General features: G+C 47.7%; 1 protein-coding gene across 1 annotated transcript in view; it reads right to left on the reverse strand.

Annotated features, from left to right (window-relative positions):
- Window positions 1-25,376, reverse strand: part of LOC137521186 (coagulation factor XIII B chain-like) — a 555,357-nt gene that overhangs the window by 324,241 nt on the left and 205,740 nt on the right. Inside the window, exon 5 of the mRNA XM_068240116.1 lies at window positions 12,293-12,472. Coding sequence (XP_068096217.1) covers window positions 12,293-12,472 — 180 coding nt within the window. The remainder of the gene's footprint in view (window positions 1-12,292; window positions 12,473-25,376) is intronic.

Below are 25,376 nucleotides of genomic sequence, written 5' to 3' on the forward strand. Positions count from 1 at the left end.
CATGATTCCAAACATTTTTTACAAATAAATAACTGCAAAGTGGTGTGTGCATAATTATTTGGCCCCCTTTGATCTGAGTGCAGTCAGTTGCCTATAGACATTACCTGATGAGTGCTAATGAATAAATAGAGTGCACCTGTGTGTAATCTAATGTCAGTACAAATACAGCTGCTCTGTGAGGGCCTCAGAGGTTGTCTAAGAGAATATTGGGAGCAACAACACCGTGAAGTCCAAAGAACACACAAGACAGGTCAGGGATCACGTTATTGAGACATTTAAAGCAGGCTTAGGCTACAAAAAGATTTCCAAAGCCTTGAACATCCCACGGACCACTGTTCAAGCGATCATTCAGAAATGGAAGCAGTATGCCACAACTGTACACCTACCAAGACAAGGCCATCCACCTAAACTCACAGGCCGAACAAGGAGAGCGCTGATCAGAAATGCAGTCAAGAGGCCCATGGTGACTCTGGACGAGCTGCAGAGATCTACAGCTCAGGTGGGAGACTCTGTCCATAGGACAACTATTAGTCATGCACTGTACAAAGTTGGCCTTTATGGAAGAGTGGCAAGAAGAAAGGCATTGTTAACAGAAAGCATAAGAAGTCCCGTTTGCAGTTTGCCACAAGCCATGTGGGGGACACAGCAACCATGTGGAAGAAGGTGCTCTGGTCAGATGAGACCAAAATGGAACTTTTTGGCCAAAATGCAAAACGCTATGTGTGGCAGAAAACTAACACTGCACATCACTCTGAACACACCATCCCCACTGTCAAATATGGTGGTGGCAGCATCATGCTCGGGGGGTGCATCTCTTCAGCAGGGACAGGGAAGCTGGTCAGAGTTGATGGAAAGATGGATGGAGCCAAATACAGGGCAAACTTGGAAGAAAACCTCTTGGAGACTGCAAAAGACTTGAGACTGGGGCGGAGGTTCACCTTCCAGCAGGACAATGACCCTAAACATAAAGCCAGGGCAACAATGGAATGGTTTAAAACAAAACATATCCATGTGTTAGAATGGCCCAGTTAAAGTCCAGATTTAAATCCAATCGAGAATCTGTGGCAAGATCTGAAAACTGCTGTTCACAAACGCTGTCCATCTAATCTGACTGAGCTGGAGCTGTTTTGCAAAGAAGAATGGGCAAGGATTTCAGTCTCTAGATGTGCAAAGCTGGTAGAGACATACCCTAAAAGACTGGCAGCTGTAATTGCAGCAAAAGGTGGTTCTACAAAGTATTGACTCAGGGGGCCGAATAATTACGCACACCCCACTTTGCAGTTATTTATTTGTAAAAAATGTTTGGAATGATGTATGATTTTGATCCACTTCTCACATGTACACCACTTTGTATTGGTCTTTCACGTGGAATTCCAATAAAATTGATGCATGTTTGTGGCAGTAATGTGACAAAATGTGGAAAACTTCAAGGGGGCAGAATACTTTTGCAACCCACTGTATACTAGTGCATACCTTTCACTTGAATGGATGGCAGGTTTGCCCTCCATAACAGATTCTCTGTTGAGATTGTCTCATCATCATACAGCAGGGCCTTGAAAGAGTCCTCCTGTATTGTTATTTTTTGTCACTACCTCCCTGCTTCGGGACTTGCGTGCCGTGCCTGCTGCCTTCCTTGGATGTGTGGGGGTAGCCGTTCCTGCTCCTCTGCCCACAGCAGCCAGGTGTCCGTTAAGGAAATCTTTGAGCCAATGTCTGCCAGTCACCCCCTTGCCCGGCTTCTGACAGCTGGCTTGGCGGAACTGTTAGCTGGTGGACTCGGAGGCCTTCCAAAAATTTGTGGCGATTGGGACACCGCAGTGAAGATACCAGGCCGCAATTATTTTTCTAAAAAGGTGATACCCAAACTGTACCGTGATGTTGAAAGGCAAGTGGTCTCATCTCTGGCACACAGCATTGGGTCACCCACACAACACATGCTGCATACCTGCCGCTGACCAAATCAACTTGCTTGGGATGCCCCTATGGACTCAGGCCCGGGGCAATTGCCCCCCTTGCCTGCATTGTAGTGCTGGCCCTGAAAGGGATGATGGACTAAGAACAATAGAGATCTGTTGCACCAGATCTCTTAAAGGGCTCATCCTGATGGGAGGGGTGGGTATTAAAGCTGATGTCCTCCTTGCAGGAAGGGAAAACTCCAACCTCCTTTCAGGCAGGAAGAGATCTAGCAGAATATCTTTTAGGCCGATTTCTCAGTGCACGTAGGTTCTATCAATATATGGATTGTACATTTGCATTGAATAAGGCATTATGAATTTACACACATGAAACATGAGCATTATACCCTAAAGCATTACTGAGAATTTTCATTTCACAGTGGCTGTATGTGCAATGTGCCTGAAAACCTCTTAGAGCAGGGGTCTCAAACTCAATTTACCTGGGGGCCGCAGGAGGCAAAGTCAGGATGAGGCTTGGCCGCATAAGGGATTTCACAAAAAGCTGCAGAGCCCCCAAATCCCCCAGGGGCAATCCGCCGGCATTTCCTGGAAGGGGCAGAGCTTTCAGCTTCAGCTCTGCCCCTCCTGACATCAATCGCAGTGGATCGCCGCCTCTGCCTGCACCTCTCACTTCCTTCACAGAGAGGGGCGGGGAGAGGCGGCGATCCGTGCGGCAACTGACATCAGGAGGGGCAGAGCTACAGCTGGAAGCTCTGCCCCTCAGCGCAGCAAATCCACAAACATCGTGGATGTTTGCCCGGGGGATTTGGGGGCTCTGCACCCCTCGTTTAGCAGCAGGGATGAGGCAGATTACTTGAGAGCACTGAAGCGAACTATAAGGTAAAATAGGCAAAAATAGTTTGCTTCAGTGTCTTTTGCTGGCGCGGGCCACAAAATATTGTACCGAGGGCCGCAAATGGCCCGCGGGCCGCGAGTTTGAGACCCCTGTCTTAGAGGGTGTCAGACTAGCAAAACTAATTCCTGACCAAATGGTTTGGTTAGCAAGCATGCTCACAGTGCCCTGAATACCATGAATTATGCAAAATATGAATGTTAGGGTTACTCTGAGCTCAACTATCATCCTTGTAGAAACAGCTGTGTGGGGAAGCACAGATAGCATCTTTTTTTGAAGTTAGACAGGTGCAAATACTGGTGTTTCAAGTACAAAGGTTTGGAGACTGTATTCTTAGGATGAAGCCCAGTTTTCAACTTCTTTCAGAGCCAATTCCAGATTGATGTCTTGCTAGTCAGCAGTGAATTGGACAAATGTAATTTGCACTCAGCTCAGGAAGGCTTTTTGATGCTGCTTACACACAAAGGGCTTGATTCACAAAAGAGTGCTAACTGTTAGCACGGCCGTTTTCAAGTGAATTTTCACGTTGTCACGAATTTCCGTGCACAATGAAACGTTTTCGCGTGCAAACGCAAATTTTAAAATTCGCGTTGCGCGCAAAACCGTTTAATTGCACACAAAAAGTCACGATTGCACGAAAACATCAAAATTCGCACAAAAACGGCCATGCTAACAGTTAGCACTCTTTTGTGAATCAAGCCCAAAGTGTTTTAAAGAGACTCTGAAGTCTCCAGAAAACACAGTTTTTATTTTACAATATTGTTAGGCATGAATGCCCCCTCTGAAACGCCGCATCCCAGCGGCTGAAATCTCAGTTAATCCCCCCGTATCCCCTGGGGAAGATTCGGGGATCGCTTCCACGTAGAGGCGGAGCTTTGAGCAGTAGCTCTGACTCTACTCCATCAATCTGCGTGGATCTCTGCCTCTCCCCGCCCCTCTCTCTTGTCTGCTGTTGCTGAAACTTTGCAGTGAAAGCTCTCAGACCTTAGTCAGTTCCGTGTGTGCTTGATCCGGCAGGACCCCGGGGATTCACACTTAGCTTAGAAAAAACATATCATTGTATATGTATTTATGTGTATGACTCTTTGCTTGAACCTTTGATTGCTCTTTCTGCCTCTCGATTCTGTACCTTGCCAATCTGATCTGCTGCCGACCTCGGCCCGACCTCCACTCTGATTTAAGCCTTCTGATTCTGTACCTTTACTCATCTGATCTGTTACCGACCTCGGCCTGTTTATTGACTACGAATTTGCCTGACGATATTGTACCGCTGCCTGACCGACCTGTTACCGACATTGCCTGTACGACCACTCTATCCAGTGATCACAAATGTTATCGTTTTCGCGCAAGAATGTGCGTTTGCGCATGAAAACGATATCGTTTCATGCGAAAATTCGTGATCGCGCAATGTGAAAATTCACGCGAAAACGGCCGTGCTAACAGTTAGCACTCTTTTGTGAATCAAGGCCTATGACTTTGGTAGAATTAGATTGTGAGCTCTTCTGAGGACAGTCACTGACATGACTATGTACTCGGTAAAGCAGTTCAGAAGATTTCAGCATGTGGAGAAAGGTCCAGAGTGGAGAAAGTGTTTTTTTTTTTTTTTTTTTTGCTGCATTTCAGGCAGATTACATATTTGTAAAGAGGGCTGTGCAGTGGTGCACGTGCAAGACCTCTCTTCACATGCATGATGCCATCATGTCAATACGAACCAAATTTGTCTGAGTAAGAATTAAGGCAGTTCAGAAGGAAAAAAGGGGGCCAACTCAGTGCTAGCAAGACATACGTGATAAAGTGGCCAACAAAAATACACATTTTTAGTCACTGTTTCTTTGGGCTCATGCATTAGCCTACCATTTAATAATCATGAGCCCCAAAAATGGCAAATGGCAAATGCTGGAACAATAACCTCAAAATACAATTACAATCATAACATAATAAATGCAGCAGTCATTGCCCCACATGAGAAACAGTAGGCGTTACCCACATATGAAATGCAGCATTATCCTACATAAGAAATACAGCATACATTATTGGCTGCAGCTGCTGGAGAAGGTTGCGGCACTAGTGGGGGAGGGAGAAGGTCACTTGTGATAGTGGAGGGAGGGAGAAGGTTGCTGGTGCTAGTGGGGGGAGGAAGAAGGTCAAGGGGCTAGTGGGGGGAGGAGAAGGTTGCTGGGGCTAGTGGGGGGAGGGAGAAGGCCATTGGGCTAATTGGGGGAGGGAGAAGGTTGCTAGTGCTAGTGAGAGGGAGACGGTCACTGAAACTAGTGGGGGCAGGCAAAAGGTCATGGGGCTAGTGAATGGAAGGAGAAGGTTGCTGGTGCTAGTGGGGGGAGGGAGAAGGTCACAGGGCTAGTGGGGAAAGGATAAGGTCATTGGTGCTAGCAAGGGGAGGGAGAGGGCCACAGGGCAAGTGGGTGGAGGAAGAAGGTCACTAGGACTAAGGAAGGGGAGAAGGTCACTGGAGCTAGTGGGGGGAGAAAGAGGATCACTGGGGCTCGGGAGGGGGAAGAGAGGTCACTGGTGCTAGTGTGTGAAAGGAAGAAGAAAATTGCTGGTCCTTGGGGAGGGGGAGAGAGAAGGTCAAGGGGCTAGTGAGGAAAGAAGAATGTCACTGGTGCTAGTAAGGGGAGGGAGAAGATCACAGGAGCTAGTGGGGGGTTGGAGAAGATCACTTGTGCTAGTGGGTGGAAGGAGAAAGCCGGGGGGCTAGTGGGCACAGGGAGAAGATCACTGGGGCTAGTGAGGGGAAGGGGGACATCACTGGAGCTAGTGCGGGGAGGGAGGAGGTCGCTGGTGCTAGTGGGAGGAGGGATAAGATCGCTGGAACTATTGTGGAGAGGGAAAAGGTTTATGGTGCTAGCGGGGGGAGGGAGAAGTCCACGGGGCTAGTGGGGGAGAGAGAAAGTCGCTGGAGCCCTCTTCTGGGGATATGACAAACAAAGAATGACTCAAAAATTGGCCTGTAGCAAGCCACATGCAAACTTCAGAGTAAAAAGCCTGCTAAATGTCCAGGTAGTTATCAATGGAGATATGTGATAGCATTTTAATCATGATAAGTTCTAGAATAGGGTGTTCTATTGTTGTGGGCTATGGCATGTGAATTATTTTTAGTGACAAACTGAATCAAAAGAAATACAATGTTTTTAGTTCATATTCTAAACCAAAATAAAGAACTTGTAAAAAGAAAATAAAGTGACTGAATTTAAAAGCAAATACATAATTGGTTACCTTAGGAATTCAACTTTTTAAAGAGACACTGAAGCAAAAAAAAAAAAAGATATAATGAATTGGTTGTGTAGTTGTAACGGTTGGGTGTCGTAGCTCAGATGTCTGATTATGTGGTGATCTTCAGAATCACCAATAATGCAGACGCTATACCCGATTATGTGTGATCTGCAGAATCACCAATAATACTAGTATAGCAGACAAGGAGCAGAGTGTGTAGTGATTTGGTGCAACCGTAACTTTAATGGTACAATGAAACCTCATCAGAGGGGCTGGTGAGGTATAAACAGTACACTGACCGTGCACTAACGTACAACCTCCAGCAAGCTGGAGGAACAATACTGAAGAGGCTGAACACCCGGGGGGCGGGTGAGTCAGACTGTACTGCAGCCTGCGAGACACAGTAATACTGCAATGACAGGTTACCTAACGAGCAGGTAATTAAGGCTGAACTATGGCCTAGCAGAACTGCTTCACCAGCGGAGCTGGCGTAGAACACCTCACCAGTGGCGAGGGCCCACTGGTGAGTAGAATGGTCAGGCAGGCAAGGTTCGGCAACAAAGAGGTAAGTATCAGTACAGGATCGTGAGACAAGAGAGTAATCGGTAATCAGGCAGAGGTTCAGCAACAGGTAGGCAGATAAGCGAAAGTACAGGATCGGAAAGCAGGATCAGAGTCAGAGAAATCGCTAAGAGTCATACACAGGAGATCAATACAGTACCAATAACCTAGTCTTGGTGTGAAATCCTTCGCATCAACACCAGGGAACTAGTCTAAACAAATAATCTCAAGGTAGAAATCCTAGTCTTTGTGTGAAATCCTTAGCATCAACACCAGGGAACTAACCTAAGGTCTGAGCTCTAACACGCAAGTATTCACGACAACAGACAACCAGTGAATGAAGCCCGAAAGCTTAAGAAGCAGAGGAGACCCCACTGGCACGCCCCTCCTGGATCAGCCAATCCTGGGCGCCGTGGGGCTCCTCTGACGTCAGCCGACCAGCAGATCAGCTGACGCCTCGCCTCTCCCAATAAAGGTCCTGTCTGTGCGCGCGCCCGCGCAAGACAGCGACCCTGTGAGCGGAAGAAAGCCCTGTCCTCGGCGTCCTACATGCCTAGAAGACGGGCAGAGGCACAGAGACGGCTACAGCGGCGGAAGCGTTCGCTGCAGCCGACGTCCCCCAGACCACCTCCGTTGGCGACATGAAGGCAGCTGCAGCGGCGGTGCCACTCGCCGCAGCTGCCATTACAGTAGTACGGATAATTACTAGAAGATTAGTAGCAAAGAAAATATTCTCATATTTTATTTTTCAGTTATATAGTGTTTTTTTCTAACATTGCATAATTCTCTAATATGTGCAGTTTACACACTACTCAGCATTCTAAGTGATTTTTTCAGAGTAGTCTTGTGAACTATTGACCTGTCCTCTGGCAGGAGAAAAAGAAAATTCTTCACTGACAGCTGAGATAATAAACTTCAGAAGACAGCCTTCTCCGTGACTTTGAAAGTCGTAGAGCTTAATGGCTTTTTTGCATAGAGATAACAACTGGAGTTTCTTAACTCTTCCTGTACTGGAAACAATTAGACTTTTGTCTCTGATCCTAATGTTTATTTCTTAGCTGTACCACACATACAAATCATTATATCATAATTTTAATTTTTTTTTTGCTTCAGTGTCTCTTTAAGGGCTGGTTCACACGGACGCTTGCGGAGCGTTTACCGCAAGCGTTCGGAACGTCGCGGTAAACGCTCCCATTCAAGTGAATGGGAGCGTTTACACCGAGCTTTTGCACGCTTTTACACGAACGCGGCGTTCGTGTCCCGATTTTCGCGAGCATTCGAGCTGCCCCTGGAAGCAACATGTAGCTTCCAGGGGGCGGCCAACCGCGACGGCTGATGTTCCCCTAGGGGAAGAAAAAAACGTGACGCATCGGAACACGACCGAAGGCTACTGAAAGCCTGACCGCGCAGCCGCCGCAACGCCCCCAGACGCGACGCCACGCAGACGTCCGTCTGAACCAGCCCTAAACATGTATGTTATTTTATTTTTGCAAATAGGCACAAATATTGTATTGCTTTTTTCTGCAGTAGCATTGTTTATTTCAAAACTGTAGTGGTAGAAATTGGAAAAACAGTGTTTTTTTTTCCATTTTTTTCCTTGTGTTTAGAAAATAAAGTATTTACTAAAAACAAATATCACCCCCATAAAGTCTCATTTTTGATGAAAAATGCATTTTCCATGCATTCTCCAACATACAGGTTGTGTAAACGACCACTAGTGATGCTCACCACAATCTCAGACTTACAGTTATCTCATAATTACAGGCCAATTTGAGCAATTACGGCATCAGAATCGTCATCTGTGAACGACAATAATTGCAATTTTGTAATTGCATTCAAATCCAGCCTGTAATTCCGGGTTACGAGCCATAATTCTGAGTTGTAACCGTAACCAGGGAGATGAGAGACGCAGTGCATAGGAGCAGTGCTTTGCGCCCATCTTTGGCACTTAGGGTCATCGGGCCATTCAGGAGAGGCAGGAGGAGGTAGTTGTGGAGCTGATGGTGGAGCAGCAATTCAACACAGACTTCTGCTGTAACAACTCCTCCCAGCAGCAGCAGATGACACCCCCTTTGTCGTGACATCAACCCCAGCAGCCCAGCCCTTCCTGGATGAAACTCCAATGCGGTTGAGCTCAGCATCCAGGAGGCTGTTGATGGCCACTGTTTAGAAGATGCTGGGGCATGATGCACAGGATTTGGAGGATGCTGAATTGGAAGAGGAGGATGTTGTACTTGGCAAAGCACAACCAGATTTTGAGGCTGTGAAAGGGGCCTGAGGCAGGGTATATACAGGCAGAAAAGGTGGTGGAGTCGGAGGACTTGTTTGAAGATGCCAACGATTTGCAAGACCGTGCATATGTGCCTGAGTTCTCCGAAGGCAGCTCAGGGGAGGAGGAACTGGCAGAGGAGCGGAGGCGTAAGAGGGTAGGGCAGTGCAGCATGGCAGCCAGGGGTAGGGCCAGCAGTGGGTGTAGAAGCCAGCAACCACAGCCACCTGCTTCAGCCACTGCCACAACCACCAGCCATCCCCCAATCAGAGAGAGACCCGCACCCCCTTCAAGCTGTAAGGGAATGTTCATTTACCCCATCTAGAACTTCTTCCACCTGTCTACCCTTGAGGGGTTTGCAGTTTGCAACTCCTGCAAAGCCATTCTCAGCAGAGGTTGTAAACTCTCGAAGCTTAGGCCTCCAGACTCACTTGAAGAGCTACCGCCATAGGGAGCACAAAGAGTTTGAAAGGCTGAAGGAGGCTGGTGGTTAGAGCAGGAGAATCACTTAGCCGCCTTCAGCAGCAGCATCCTGCCCTCCTGCTCATCCAGCAGCAGCAGGAGCACAGAAACGCACTGCTACCTCCAGTGCGCCCTTCAGAGCTGCCCAGAAATTGTGGCTGGTGAGAACAGCCAGTCCTCAATTGCCTCCTCAGTGTCCTCCTAAGCTCCTCGTGCAGGGCAGCAGCAGACCCTGTTGAGCAACACATTTTCAGGTGTGACTAACGTTCTGCCTCCCGGCAACAGATGCATCCAGAAGATAAACAGGTTGTTTGCCTGGGCCATGTGCTCACAGCTCCTGCCATACTCCCTTGTGTAGTGCTCCTGCAGTATAGGATCCCAGAGTGGCGTATCCCCAGCCACCCCACTATTTCTCCTGGATGGCAATCGCAGCACTGCACCAGTTTGTGGTCCAGAAAGTAACCCATGTGCTCGATCACTCCGATCACTGACCATGGACTCTTGGAGCAGCTGGTACAGACAAGCCGGTACCTGTCCTTCAAGTCCCACTGGGTCAACTTGGTGGAAGGGGAAGAGGACTCAGCAGCAACAGGCACAGCAGCAGCCTAGTTTATCTGGTTGTATGTGTGTTGTGGTCTCCTAGTGGTTAGTTTGCCTGGCTGTGTGTGTGTGTGTATCTTGGTCTCCTGGCGGTTAGTTTGCCTGGCTGTGTGTGTGTGTTGGTCTCCTGGTGGTTAGTTTGCCTGGCTGTGTGTGTGTGTTGTGGTCTCCTGGGGGTTAGTTTGCCTGGTCGTGTGTGTGTGTGTGTGTGTGTGTGTGTGTGTGTGTGTGTGTGTGTGTGTGTGTGTGTGTATGTTGTGGTTGTGTGTGTGTTGTGGTTTCCTGGGGGTTAGTTTGCCAGTGTGTGTGTGTGTGTTGTCTCCTGGTGGTTAGTTTGCCTGGTTGCGTGTGTGTTGTGGTCTCCTAGTGGTTGTTTGCCTGGCTGTGTGTGTATGTCTTGTGGTCTCCGAGTGGTTAGTTTGCGTGGTTGTGTGTGTGTTGTGGTCTCCTGGTGGTTAGTTTGCCTGGTTGTGCATGTGTTGTGGCCTCCTAGTGGTTAGTTTACCTGGCTGTGTGTGTGTGTGTTGTGGTCTCCTGGGGGTTAGTTTGCCTCTGTGTGTGTGTCTGTGTTGTGGTCTCCTGGGGCTTAGTTTGCCTGGCTAAGTGTGTGTGTGTTGTGGTCTCCTGGTGGTTAGTTTGCCTGGCTGTGTGTGTGTTGTGGTCTGCTGGTGGTTAGTTTGCCTGGTTGTGTGTGTGCTGTGGTCTCCTGTTGGTTAGTTTTCCTGGTTGTGTGTGTGTGCGTGTACGGCGGGAGCGACGGTAACTTGCGGCGATTCGTCGGGAAGCAGCGGTTTGCTGGACCAGCACCCTCTGGTCCTTAAAGTGAACCTAAAGCCGATAAAAAAAATGAGATTAACTCACCTGGGGCCTCCCTCAGCCCCCTGCAGCCGATCGGTGCCCTCGCAGCTCCGCTCCGATGTCCCAGGACCCGCCGGCGAGCACTTCCGGTTTCGCCGTCACTCGCCGTCACCGGCCGACAGGCATGGGAACGCGAGTGATTGTTCGCGTTCCCAGCCTGTATATCGCCCCCTATGCTGCTATTGCGGCCTCTGGCCGCAATAGCAGCATAGGGGGTGATATACAGGCTGGGAACGCGAACAATCACTCGCGTTCCCATGCCTGTCGGCCGGTGACGGCGAAACCGGAAGTGCTCACCGGCGGGTCCTGGGACATCGGAGCGGAGCTGCGAGGGCACCGATCGGCTGCAGGGGGCTGAGGGAGGCCCCAGGTGAGTTAATCTCATTTTTTTTTATCGGCTTTAGGTTCACTTTAAGGGGGCAGAGGGTGCTGGACCAGAAAGGGTTAAAAACCATTTTTCTTTGAATTTTTAAAATAGTTTTTCTCAAAAACTACAAGGTCTTTTTGAAAACTGTTTTTGTCTTTTCTCCTTAAAATATGTAGCACTTTTGGTACTAATAGCATGTATGGAGGCTTTGCTATTAACCACTAAAATCGGCACAAAATGATGCGAAAAATTGTGCGAAATTATAAATAATAACAATTACATACAACATTAATTACAATTTTTATCCGAAAGTTTGCATTACAATTATGATGTGTAATTTTAAAGTCCCACTTTTGTGCACCAGATGTCTTGGAACTCTGATTGGCGATGTTCCCTGCCTCCTCCACCCTCCGATACACTACTAAGTTTGCGTTCTGCTGCCAGCCAGCATCACACACACATCAAAGCCACGTGCAAAAGCTGGGGTGCCTAAAACCTTAGCTACACCTCCAGGAGTCTGAAGTGGATGGGGATGGAGAAGTCTTGCGGCGCCTCTGCGGCTGATGAACAGACCAGAACTCTAGGGCCCAGCACAGATCGAGACCCCCTTCCCTCTCCCTGAAATAAAAATTTTCTGCTGCAAACAGCCTGCAGGGTGTCTGATCTGGTGTGTGGTGAATGCTGGGCCTGGATGGACTACTTTATTTGTTTCACACTCTGACAGGGGAGAAAATAGCTGTAAGTGATTAAGTGAACTTACTAGTTAGTACATTTTGTGGTTTATATTAAATTTAGAGTGTTGCTAGGCAGTGAGGGAAAAAAATACTGCCGAGGAGACTGTTGGTGACAGTGGGCCTTGGGTGGAGAAAAGTGCAAATCCGGCCCTAGTAGTTTGCCTACATTATACAAGCCTGGTTGTCGTCCAACAGACCAAAATCAGACAACAATCAGGCATTTTAGTTAACTGTTTGTAGAGGCCTTAATACAGCCTGTGGTGTACGTTGTTGAAACAAATCAAATAAACCATGTTATCTTGTCATAATGTATTGCACATAGTTAAATAGTTTACTATAGCTGTACAAAATAATTATGTAATCTTAAACAAGATATATTGTGAGAAATCAAAACACACATACTTCGGCATTCTGGTGGTGATGTCCATTCTTTGTTTTCACAGGTGACCTCTGCACCTGACTTACTCATAGAATAACCCTGATTACAGACATAGGATGCTTTTTCACCTGTCTTGTATTTAAGCTTTTTCTGGTCTTTTAATTGTCCATTTTTAATTCCCGGTGGTTGTTCACATGAAGAATCTAAAAGTGACATAAAATACATATTTTGAGTGTTAGTGCCTACCTCCCAACTTTTTAAGATAAGAAAGATGGACACTTTAACCACTTGAGGACCACAGTCTTTCTACCCCTTACGGACCAGAGCCTTTTTCTCCATTCAGACCACTGCAGCTTTCATGGTTTATTGCTCGGTCATACAACCTACCACCTAAATGAATTTTACCTCCTTTTCTTGTCACTAATACAGCTTTCTTTTGGTGCAATTTGATTGCTGCTGTGAGTTTTAGTTTTTATTATATTCATCAAAAAACACATGAATTTTGTCAAAAAAATGACTAACTTTCTGTGCTGACATTTTTCAAATAGAGTAAAATTTCCTATACATTTGAGTTATTCTGCTACATGTCTTTGATTAAAAAAAAAAAAAAACATTCACCTCCCCAGTGCATTGATTGCATCTATTCATTTTGAGGCATTTGTTTTCTAGACTACTCCTCACGGTTTAGGGCCCCTAAAATGCCAGGGCAGTATAGGAACCCCACAAGTGACCCCATTTTAGAAAGAAGACACCCAAAGGTATTCCGTTGGAAGTATGGTGAGTTCATAGAAGATTTTATTTTTTGTCACAAGTTAGCGGAAAATGACACTTTGTGAAAAAAAAAACAATTAAAATCAATTTCCGCTTACTTGTGACAAAAAATAAATTCTTCTATGAACTCACCATACTCCTAGCGGAATACCTTGGGGTGTCTTTTTTCTCAAGGTGTCTCAAGGTGTGATTAGTGGGGGGAATAGATGCAAGCAATGCACTGGCGAGGTGATCAGGGCTGGGGTCTGAGGGTGTGGGCGGGTGATTGGGTGCCCTAGGGGCACATAGGGGTCTAATATGATGGGTAGCAGTGACAGGTGGTGACAGGGGGTGATTGATGGTTAATTCGTGGGTGTTTATATTTATTGGATTGGGTAAAAGTTATAGCATTTACAAACTATGGTGCAAAAAGTGAATTTTCCCATTCTGAAGAATCACTGACTTTTCTGACCACCTGTCATGTTTCATGAGGTGCTAAAATTCCAGGATAGTATAAATACCCCCCAAATGACCCCATTTTGGAAAGAAGAAATCCCAAAGTATTCACTGAGAGGCATGGTGAGTTCATAGAAGATTTTATTTTTTTGTCACAAGTTAGCAGAAAATGACACTTTGTGACAAAAAAAAATGGAAAAAAGTTTCCATTTCTTCTAACTTGCGACAAAACAAAATGAAATCTGCCACGGACTCACTATTCTCCTCTCTGAATACCTTGAAGGGTCTACTTTTCAAAATGGGGTCATTTGTGGGGTGTGTTTACTGTCCTGGAATTTTGGGGGGTGCTAAATTGTAAGCACCCCTGTAAAGCCTAAAGGTGCTCATTGGACTTTGGGCCCCTTAGCACAGTTAGGCTGCAAAAAAGTGCCACACATGTGGTATTGCCGTACTCAGGAGAAGTAGTATAATGTGTTTTTGGGTGTATTTTTACATATACCCATGCTGGGTGGGAGAAATATCTCTGTAAATGACATTTTTTTGATTTTTTTTTACACACAATTGTCCATTTACAGAGATATTTCTCCCACTCAGCATGGGTATGTGTAAAAATACACCCCAAAACACATTATTCTACTTCTCCCGAGTACGGAAATACCACATGTGTGGCACTTTTTTGCACCCTAACTGCGCTAAGGGGCCCAAAGTCCAATGAGTACCCTTTAGGATTTCACAGGTCATTTTGCGACATTTGGTTTCAAGACTACTCCTCATGGTTTAGGGCCCCTAAAATGCCAGGGCAGTATAGGAACCCCACAAATGACCCCATTTTAGAAAAAAGACACCCCAAGGTATTCCGTTAGGAGTATGGTGAGTTCATAGAAGATTTTATTTTTTATTTCCAACGGAATACCTTTGGGTGTCTTCTTTCTAAAATGGGGTCACTTGTGGGGTTCCTATACTGCCCTGGCATTTTAGGGGCCCTAAACCGTGAGGAATAGTCTAGAAAACAAATGCCTCAAAATGAATAGATGCAATCAATGCACTGGGGAGGTGATCGGAAGGGGGTCTGAGGGGGATCTGAGGGTTTGACCGAGTGATCAGGAGCCCACACGGGGCAAATGAAGGCCTGATCTGATGGGTAGGTGTGCTAGGGGGTGACAGGTGGTGACAGGAGGTGATTGATGGGTGTCTCAAGGTGTGATTAGTGGGGGGAATAGATGCAAGCAATGCACTGGCGAGGTGATCAGGGCTGGGGTCTGAGGGTGTGGGCGGGTGATTGGGTGCCCTAGGGGCACATAGGGGTCTAATATGATGGGTAGCAGTGACAGGTGGTGACAGGGGGTGATTGATGGGTAATTTGTGGGTGTTTAGAGGAGAGAACAGATGCAATGCACTTGGGAGGTGATCTGACGGCGGGTCTGCAGGCGATCGGATGGTGTGGGTGGGTGATCAGATTGCCCGCAAGGGACAGGTTAGGGGCTGATTGATGGGTGGCAGTGACAGGGGGTGATTGATGGGTGGCAGTGACAGGAGTTGATTGATGAATGATTGATAGGTGATTGACAGGTGATTGACAGGTGATCAGTGGGTTATTACAGGGAAGAACAGATGTAAATAATGCACTGGCAAATTGATAAGGGGGGGTCTGAGGGCAATCTGAGCATGTGGGCGGTTGATTGGGTGCCCGCAAGGGGAAGATTAGGGTCTGATCTGATAGGTAACAGTGACAGGTGGTGATAGGGGGTGATTGATGGGTAATTAGTGGGTGTTTAGAGAAGAGAACAGATGTGGGTGGGTGATCAGATTGCCCACAAGGGGCAGGTTAGGGGCTGATTGATGGGTGGCAGTGACAGGGGGTGATTGATGGGTGATAGGTGATTGGCAGGTGATTGACAGGTGATCAGTGGGTTATTACAGGGAAGAACAGATGTAATTAATGCACTGGCAAATTGATAAGGGGGGGTCTGAGGGCAATCTGAGCGTGTGGGCGGGTGATTGGGTGCTCGCAAGGGGCAGATTAGGGTCTGATCTGATAGATCTGATAGGTAACAGTGACAGGTGGTGATAGGGGGTGATTGATGGGTGATTGACGGGTAATTAGTGGGTGTTTAGAGAAGAGAACAGATGTAAACAATACACTTGGGAGGTGATTTGACGGCGGGTTTGCGGGCGATCTAATGGTGTGGGTGGGTGATCAGATTGCCCGCAAGGGGCAGGTTAGGGGCTGATTGATGGGTGGCAGTGACAGGGGGTGATTGATGGGTGATTGACGGGTGATTGACAGGTGATTGACAAGTTATCAGGGGGTATAGATGCATACAGCACATGGGGGGGGGGTCTGGGAGGGGTCTGGGGAGAATCTGAGGGGTGGGGGGTGATCAGGAGTCCCCAGGGGGCAGTTTAGGTAATTTAAAAAAAAATAGCGTTGACAGATAGTGACAGGGAGTGATTGACGGGTTATTAGGGGTTGATGGGGTGCAAACAGGGGTCTGGGGGGTGGGCAGGGGGGGTCTGAGGGGTGCTGTGGGCGATCAGGGGGCGGGGGGGCAGATCAGTGTGTTTAGGTGCAGACTAGGGTGGCTGCAGCCTGCCCTGGTGGTTCCTCGGACACTGGGACCACCAGGGCAGGAGGCAGCCTGTACAATACACTTTGTATACATTACAAAGTGTATTATACACTTTGTAGCGGCAATTGCGGGGTTAACAACCCACCGGCGCTTCCGAACGGCCGGCGGGTTGTCGTTGCGGGTGGGCGGAGCCAGTTGCCGGGGAAGCGCGCATCATCAATGACGTGATCGCTCCCCCGGCATGCCGAAAGGACGCAACGCCCTTGGGCGTATTGCGGTCCTTTCGGCGTCCACTTTGCCGCCTCCCATCGGCTGTGGGCGGTCGGCAAGTGGTTAAAGTGCTGCTGTACTGATGTTTTAACCCTCCTGGCGGTTTATTAAGATCCGCCAGGGGGCAGCACAGCCGTTTTTTTTTATTTTTTTTTTTTATATCATGTAGCGAGACAAGGTCTCGCTACATGATAGCCCCCCAGAGAATGGGATCTCCTGGAGGGCTTCCCCTGTCGCTATGGCGATGGGCGGGATGATGTCACTGACGTGCTCGACATCGTGACGTCAAAGGGGACTCCGATCCACCCCTCAGCGCTGCCTGGCACTGATTGGCCAGGCAGCGCACGGGGTCTGGGGGGGGGGGCGGCTGCGGCGCAACGGATAGCAGCAGATCGGTGGGGAGCGGCAGTGATCGTATTGCACACGCAGCTAGCAAAGTGCTAGCAAGTAGCAAAAAAAAAAAATATGCAAATCGGCCCAGCAGGGCTTGAGCGGTGCCTTCCAGCGGCATAGCCCGAGCTCAGCTCGGGCTTACCGCCTGAAAGGTTAAGAGCTGCAAAAAAAGTGTCAGACAGCAGTTGACGAGTCCTGGTACCACTTCCATGGGAGGCCATGGATAAAACAAAATTATCCCCAACAAAAGAGGCAGAAGATATGGGGTGAGATACTTTTTAATTTAAAGTGTATGAAGGGAAAGACAGCCTCCTCCAGTCTGCCGGATGCCCACCTTATACGAGTGCAAGTGAGTAAATAGTTATTGATTTGAACAACCCATTGCTGCACCAAGTTTGCCTCTTATTTGTGAACAATTTTTATTACAGTATCCCCTTTAAAAAATGTTATTTACTGCTGAGACTGCAGCCTGTGGACAAGCCATTGCAAAACGGGGAGTCATAGAGTCACTGCAGTGATGAACTCCTTGCCCTTAAATACAAGGATAAAAGAAATGTCCTGATTGTATCCACAATTTACTCAGAGGCAACAAGAACTGTGAGGTCGGCAAGAGAGGTGGTGGTGAAACCTGTTGGCATCGCAACAATACATGGGGCAGTCAGTCAACCCGGCTGACCAAATGCTTGTCCCTTACAGTATAGATCATACGAAAAAGACCTGGTACAAAACAGTTTCAGAGTACCTAATGCCCTAAAGGTGTCCCTACACAATGCATTTGCCATCTATACAGGAGTAGGCAATACGGGCACATAACTTATATTTCAAGAGGAGATTATCACTTCCCTGGAATTTGAATCTGGCCAACCTGCCACAAATTCACATGCTTCTGACGATAAAATTCAACAAGGTACCCACAAAAACGATGCAAAATTTGCTGGAAACACTGAATACGAAAAGATGCACGGTACCACTGCACAAAGTGTCCCTTCAAGCCAGGACTTTCCCTCAAACCCTGTCTTGAGGCCTATCATACAGTCCTAGACTTAGACTTTTTCCCTACTATTTTTTTTTTTTTGCACTTTGATGACCTTCCAGTTTCTGAACCCAGGCATGTCTGACAACCACCCTCTGGAATCTGATGTTAGGTCTTCAGACACCGTTGACCCTTCTACCGAAGGAAGAGATGTTGCCCAGCAGTGGAGTCTAAGCGCCCACGGGTCTTCACTAACACCTCCCGAAGGGAATGCTAGGCTGCACTGCTTAGTGTTCACCAGGTCACTGCTGGGATAATCCCAGCTGGTGGTTGAGAGAACGGTGACACCTCACTGTGGAGTTTTTAGGAGACAGACTCCGGAACTAACCGAGTCAGGGCAGGCGGCAGGCAATAGCAGAGTCCAGTGTACAATCCGAGTCAGGGCAGGCGGCAGGCAATAGCAGAGTCCAGTGTACAATCCGAGTCAGGGCAGGCGGCAGGCAATAGCAGAGTCCAGTATCAGGCAAGTGGTAAGTATCAAGGGGAGCAGAACAGGAGTAGTCAGGCAGGCCGGGTCGAGATCAGGAGTAACAGTAATAGAAGCAGGGCTGGTCAGCAGGCAGAGCGTCACCAGGAACCACACTAGCTGTCAGAACGAACAGCACCTGTTACAGGGGAAGACTGGCCTTTTATACTGTGGCCACAGCAGATTGGCACCAACGTACGCACTCCACGCATGCGCAGACGCGAACACAAGGCTCCGCGCATGCGTACGTAAAGCCGCGTTCGGTCACGCGCACGCGTACGCACGCCCCCAGCCACAGTATTCAAACTGCAGTCAGAGACGCGCGCGCGCGAAACAGGAAGGACGCCGCTGCCGGGACCTATGAGTATGACATTGCCCCCCCCTTAAGGGCAGACTCAGGATGCCTATTGGCTTGTAGAGTTGGACCAAACGGTTCGCCTGCGAACGGTTCCATGCGAACTTCCGTGGTTCGCGTTCGTGTCCCGCAGGCGAACCTTTGCGGAAGTTCGGTTCGCCCCATAATGCACCATGGAGGGTCAACTTTGACCCTCTACATCACAGTCAGCAGGCCCAGTGTAGCCAATTAGGCTACACTAGCCCCTGGAGCCACTCCCCCTCAGGCAGGCAGCGGCGACCATTACGGTCACTCGTGTGCCTGCATTAGTGAGAGTAGGGCGAGCTGCTGCACACTCTCTCTCATAGGGAAAGATTAGTTAGGCTTAGCTTGTCCCTGGCTGCATACCTGTTCTGTGAACCCACCACTGCATACCTGTTCTGTGAACCCACCACTGCATACCTGTTCTGTGAACCCACCACTGCATACCTGTTCAGTGAACCCACCACTGCATACCTGTTCAGTGAACCCACCACTGCATACCTGTACTGTGAACCCACCACTGCATACCTGTTCTGTGAACCCACCACTGCATACCTGTACTGTGAACCCACCACTGCATACCTGTTCTGTGAACCCACCACTGCATACCTGTACTGTGAACCCACCACTGCATACCTGTTCTGTGAACCCACCACTGCATACCTGTTCTGTGAACCCACCACTGCATACCTGTACTGTGAACCCACCACTGCATACCTGTTCTGTGAACCCACCACTGCATACCTGTTCTGTGAACCCACCACTGCATACCTGTACTGTGAACCCACCACTGCATACCTGTTCTGTGAACCCACCACTGCATACCTGTACTGTGAACCCACCACTGCATACCTGTTCTGTGTACCCACCACTGCATACCTGTTCTGTGAACCCCCCACTGCATACCTGTACTGTGAACACACCACTGCATACCTGTTCAGTGAACCCACCACTGCATACCTGTTCTGTGAACCCACCACTGCATACCTGTTCTGTGAACCCACCACTGCATACCTGTACTGTGAACCCACCACTGCATACCTGTTCTGTGAACCCACCACTGCATACCTGTACTGTGAACCCACCACTGCATACCTGTTCTGTGAACCCACCACTGCATACCTGTTCTGTGAACCCACCACTGCATACCTGTACTGTGAACCCACCACTGCATACCTGTTCAGTGAACCCACCACTGCATACCTGTTCTGTGAACCCACCACTGCATACCTGTTCTGTGAACCCACCACTGCATACCTGTTCTGTGAACCCACCACTGCATACCTGTTCAGTGAACCTGCCACTGCATACCTGTACTGTTCAGTGAACCCGCCACTGTATACCTGTTCTGTTCAGTGAACCCGCCACTGCATACCTGTTCTGTTCAGTGAACCCGCCACTGCATACCTGTTCTGTTCAGAGAACCCGCCACTGCATACCTGTTCTGTTCAGTGAACCCGCCACTGCATACCTGTTCTGTTCAGTGAACCCGCCACTGTATACCTGTTCTGTTCAGTGAACCCGCCACTGCATACCTGTTCTGTTCACTGAACCCGCCACTGCATACCTGTTCTGTTCAGTGAAAACGCCACTGCATACCTGTTCTGTTCAGTGAAAACGCCACTGCATACTGGTTCTGTTCAGTGATCCCGCCACTGCATACCTGTTCTGTTCAGTGAACCCGCCACTGTATACCTGTTCTGTTCAGTGAACCCGCCACTGCATACCTGTTCTGTTCAGTGAACAGTTTGGTGTGTCAGTGTGAAGCAGTACCTTAATTACACTACCTGATTGATGTATACACATGCAAGAGGTTTTAAAGCACTTTAGGCCTGTCATTTAGCATTCAATATGATTTCTGCCCTTAAAACGCTGCTTTGCGTCAAATCCAGATTTTTCCCGGGGACTTTTTATCGTGTATCCCACTCCGCCATGCCCCCCTCCAGGTGTTAGACCCCTTGAAACATCTTTTCCATCACTTTTGTGGCCAGCATACATTTTTTTTTTTTTAAAGTTCGCATCCCCATTGAAGTCTATTGCGGTTCGCGAACTTGTCCTCAGTAGGGATACCAGGATTACTGGGAGCTGGTATAGAGGCCTGTGGAGGTGGACTCCAATATGACTGTGGACCTCCAGCTCATTCTCTACGCCTCTCCCTAAGACGTCGATCAATGGAAATAGCGGTGCCAATTAAGTCCTTGAGAGTTCCGGGAACCCCCACACGAGCCAACTCATCTTTGAGTTGTTCACTCAAGCCAAGCCTAAATTGGTATTTCAGGGCCGCTTCATTCCACTGAGTATCATTGCCCCACCTTCGGAATTCGGATATATAATCTTCCACAGGACGCTTCCCTTGCTGAAGAGAACAAAGCGCCGCTTCCGCTGAAGCAATGCGGCCTGGATCATCGTAGACCTCCGCCAAGGCCTGAAAGAAGGTCTCCACTGACAATAAGGCTGCATCATTTTGTTCCCTCAACTGTAAGGCCCAGGCCAAAGGATCCCCCTGGAGGAGAGAAATGACCGTACCCACTTTAATGGCCTCTGAAGTGTAGGTACGTGGCTGTAATGAAAAATAGAGTTCACAAGCTCCTTTGAAGACCCTAAACTGACCACGATCACCCGAGAAATGGTTAGGAAGTGGAATCTTCGGTTGGGGAGCTGCACTTTCAGGAAGAGCAGGAGCAGGAGCTACAGGAGCATTAGCCACCGTCTGGATCTGACCATGTAACTGATGATAGCCTTGTTGCACTTCCTTCACTGAAATTCGTAGTTCCGCAATTTGCTGACAAAGCTGTTCAATAGGAGTTGGTTCAGGTAGCGAAGCGGTAACTCCGGAGGCATTCATACTTTTGGCTGTTCGTATCTGTTAGGTCTTCAGACACCGTTGACCCTTCCACCGAAGGAAGAGATGTTGCCCAGCAGTGGAGTCTAAGCGCCCACGGGTCTTCACTAACACCCCCCGAAGGGAATGCTAGGCTGCGCTGCTTAGTGTTCACCAGGTCACTGCTGGGATAATCCCAGCTGGTGGTTGAGAGAACGGTGACACCTCACTGTGGAGTTTTTAGGAGACAGACTCCGGAACTAACCGAGTCAGGGCAGGCGGCAGGCAATAGCAGAGTCCAGTGTACAATCTGAGTCAGGGCAGGCGGCAGGCAATAGCAGAGTCCAGTGTACAATCCGAGTCAGGGCAGGCGGCAGGCAATAGTAGAGTCCAGTGTACAATCCGAGTCAGGGCAGGCGGCAGGCAATAGCAGAGTCCAGTATCAGGCAAGAGGTAAGTATCAAGGGGAGCAGAACAGGAGTAGTCAGGCAGGTGGGGTCGAGATCAGGAGTATCAGTAATAGAAGCAGGGCTGGTCAGCAGGCAGAGCATCACCAGGAACCACACTTGCTGTCAGAATGAACAGCACCTGTTACAGGGGAAGACTGGCCTTTTATACTGTGGCCACAGCAGATTGGCGCCAACGTACGCACGCCACGCGTGCGCAGACACGAACACAAGGCTCCGCGCATGCGTACGTAAAGCCGCGTTCGGTCACGCGCACGCGTACGCACACCCCCAGCCACAGTATTCAAACTGCAGTCAGAGACGCGCGCGCGAAACAGGAAGGACGCCGCTGCTGGGACCTACGAGCGTGAGTATGACATCTGACCTCTGGCAAGGCTAACAACCAACCTCTGACTTCTGGCATTGCTGCCTAACACCCTCTGACCCCTGGCATGGCTGCCGAACACCCTCTGACTGCTGGCATGGCTGACAAACACCCTCTGACCCCTGGCATGGCTGACAAACACCCTCTGACCCCTGGCATGGCTGCTGAAAACCCTTTGACCACTTGCATGGCTGCTGAACACCCTCTGACTGCTGGCATGTGGCTTCCATGTTTCTAGTACTTCTACAAAGATGAGTACCAATGTATTTGTGTCAATGTTTAGAGACCTTGCTGTATCCCATGTACTATGAGAGTTTGCCTACCCAATCTGTTCATAGCAAGAGGTTTTGTATCAGGACGATACCATTTATCATTCTACTGCTACTAATCTGTTCATAGTATTCACAATCGGTTAGCCCTTATACTGTATGGATGTGGTGAAATTGGGCAATCAAATTTCAATGTGTGTACCAGGTTTTATTCTAACAGCTGACTCCTAATATGGAAAAAAAATATATAAGCCACCTGTATGATTTGCTACAGTGTGGTACTTACTTTCAATTATGATTGGCCAATCACTGACCAATTTCATCACCTCTATGTACTATGAGGCTTTACCTACACAATCTGCTCTTAGTATTCAATATCTGCTTCAATATCTGTTGACTCTCACACTACGCAGAGGTGGTAAAACTAGTCAGTAATTGACCAATCATAATTGAAAGTGTGTACCAGGCTTAAAAAAGAATGACACTTTGGGAGGAAAACTGGCCTTGAAAAAGCCATTGGTGCTACTTGTGGTTAACAGTCTGATGTTTGCACAAAAAGCTATGTGATTATGTGTATGGTGTATCATTTTAACAGTGGCAAGCAAGTTCATAGCATTCGGGGTGTTGTAGGGGTGAGGCACTATTTTTAGTGACAAAGTGATTTCTTTTTTGAAAAATACAATTTTTAAAGTTATGGTGCATTTTCAGCAAAATTGCAGTCCAAATGATACAAAATATGCATATCTGAGTAGGCATGGGTCTCTAGTTTGTAACATTTATGGCATTTCTTGATTGTTCAGATGCTCCAGAGACTTTGCTAAGAAAGAATGACATTGTTAAATTTAGTGAAAAAAATGGCATTGGAAAAGCAATTAGTGCTACTTGTAGTTAACAGTTTGATGTGTGCCCCAAAAGGGTATAATTTTAACTATGGGTATCATTTTAACCATAACACGTGAGAGAATAGAATTCTGGGTGTTGGAAAGTCGAGGTATAGGTCATGTGATTTTTTTGTGCCAGAGTGAAAAACAAAAACTGTAAAAAAAAAAAAAAAATTCAAATTTATGTGGTTTTGCTGAAATTGCATTATATGTCCAAATGTTGCAAAATATAGGTAGGCCCAGGTCTCTAGTCTTCAGAATGGTGACATTTGTGACTAGTATCAAATGTTATGATACTCCAGGGGCTTTGCTAAGAAAGAATGACCGGATTACTTTTGGTGTAAAAAATGGCCCTGAAACTCTATTGGTGCTACTTGTGGTTAACAGCGTGCTGTGTGCCCAAACAGCTATCTAATTATGTGAAGCAAATGTTGCGCTCTTAGTAGTTCAGCTTTGTTTTATATGCAATCAAATCCCCCCTTTAGGGCACCACTTACCAAATTGACCAACCTTCGCCTTTTGGGTGTATGCCTCTACCTCCCCCCCCCCCCCGGTTGCCTCTCAGATCAGGTGCTCCTCTCTGTGGTGCCCATCTGGTGGTCATCACAGTGGATCAAAACCGCCAAGTCAGCCTCTTTCCCAGAAGGCCATATGATAGGGAGAACCAACAAGATATAAGACCAGCTTCCAATAGTGTACATCCATATTTTTTGTTAAAAAACACACACTAAAAACTGCTTAAAAATGGCTAAAACACGGCTAGGCAGGGTGAACAATCAGATGAAAGATGGAGTTCACCCCTTGGTGGCTGCTATACTAGACCTGAGACACCACTGTCAATTTTCCGCCAGCATAAAACATAAACCGCCCGCTTGCACAGTGTGCAAGTCCATGCAGCGTGCATCCGCATCCTTCATCACTCTTGAGGCTCTGCCCTACACATTTTGTTGCGTAGCAACTCATCAGGGGTTATGCAGAGTGATGTGTGCGCCTGTATTTGGCTGATGGTGTAATGGTTAAGGGCTCTGCCTCTGACACAGGAGACCAGGGTTCGAATCTCGGCTCTGCCTGTTCAGTAAGCCAGCACTAATTCAGTAGGAGACCTTTGGCAAGTCTCCCTTACACTGCTACTGCCAATAGAGCGCGCCCTAGTGGCTGCTGCTCTGCTCTGGCGCTTTGAGTCCGCAAGGAGAAAAGCGCAATATAAATGTTATTTGTCTTGTCTTGTCTTATTTTTCTCCTAAATGTGCCTCCAGAGCTGCCAGCCAGGAAGTGATTCCTCCCTTACAAACTGACATCATAGATTTGAATTATATGTGCAAACTTCTAAATCTAGTTAACAGTTGGGCCAAAAGGTTCTAACAGCATGTTTCCAACTATCACAATACATATTTACTAAACATCTATTATACAGCAATCATGTCCAAAAACAATATATAGCTCTCTACCTGTTCTCCCTATATATTGCTTACCACAACTGTTGTGGTAAGCAATATATAGGGAGAAAAAGTAGAGAGCTAAAAAAAAAAAAACCTGCTGACTGGAGACTAGATGTACAGTATATAGGAACATGGAATCCTTGAACCTGGAGGATTGAATATAGAAATAGACCTTAGCTTCTTCCTCAGCAATTCTTAATTCATTTTATTTTCATGTTTTTATTGTTTTCTTATATCTGCATATGGCCATAAGTAAATGTACGTGCACAGATAATTGTACAGCAATTGAAGGGGTACTGTCATCCTGGGTGCTTCCTCCCCATTTTAGCAAATGTATTAACATTTGCGTAGCTTTGATTTTTTTATGCAGTATGTAGAGCACTTCTTTCAATCTGGCAGATGAAATATGCTATCCCTTTAAAGGAATTGTCCAGGCAAAAAATGAGTTTCACTTACCTGGGGCTTCTACCAGCCCCATGCAGCCATCCTGTGCCCTCGTAGTCACTCACTGCTGCTCCAATCCCCCGCTGGCAACTAGCCGACCTTGGAGGT

The sequence above is a fragment of the Hyperolius riggenbachi genome, chromosome 6, assembly GCF_040937935.1.
Source record: "Hyperolius riggenbachi isolate aHypRig1 chromosome 6, aHypRig1.pri, whole genome shotgun sequence".
Taxonomy (NCBI): Eukaryota; Metazoa; Chordata; class Amphibia; order Anura; family Hyperoliidae; genus Hyperolius; species Hyperolius riggenbachi.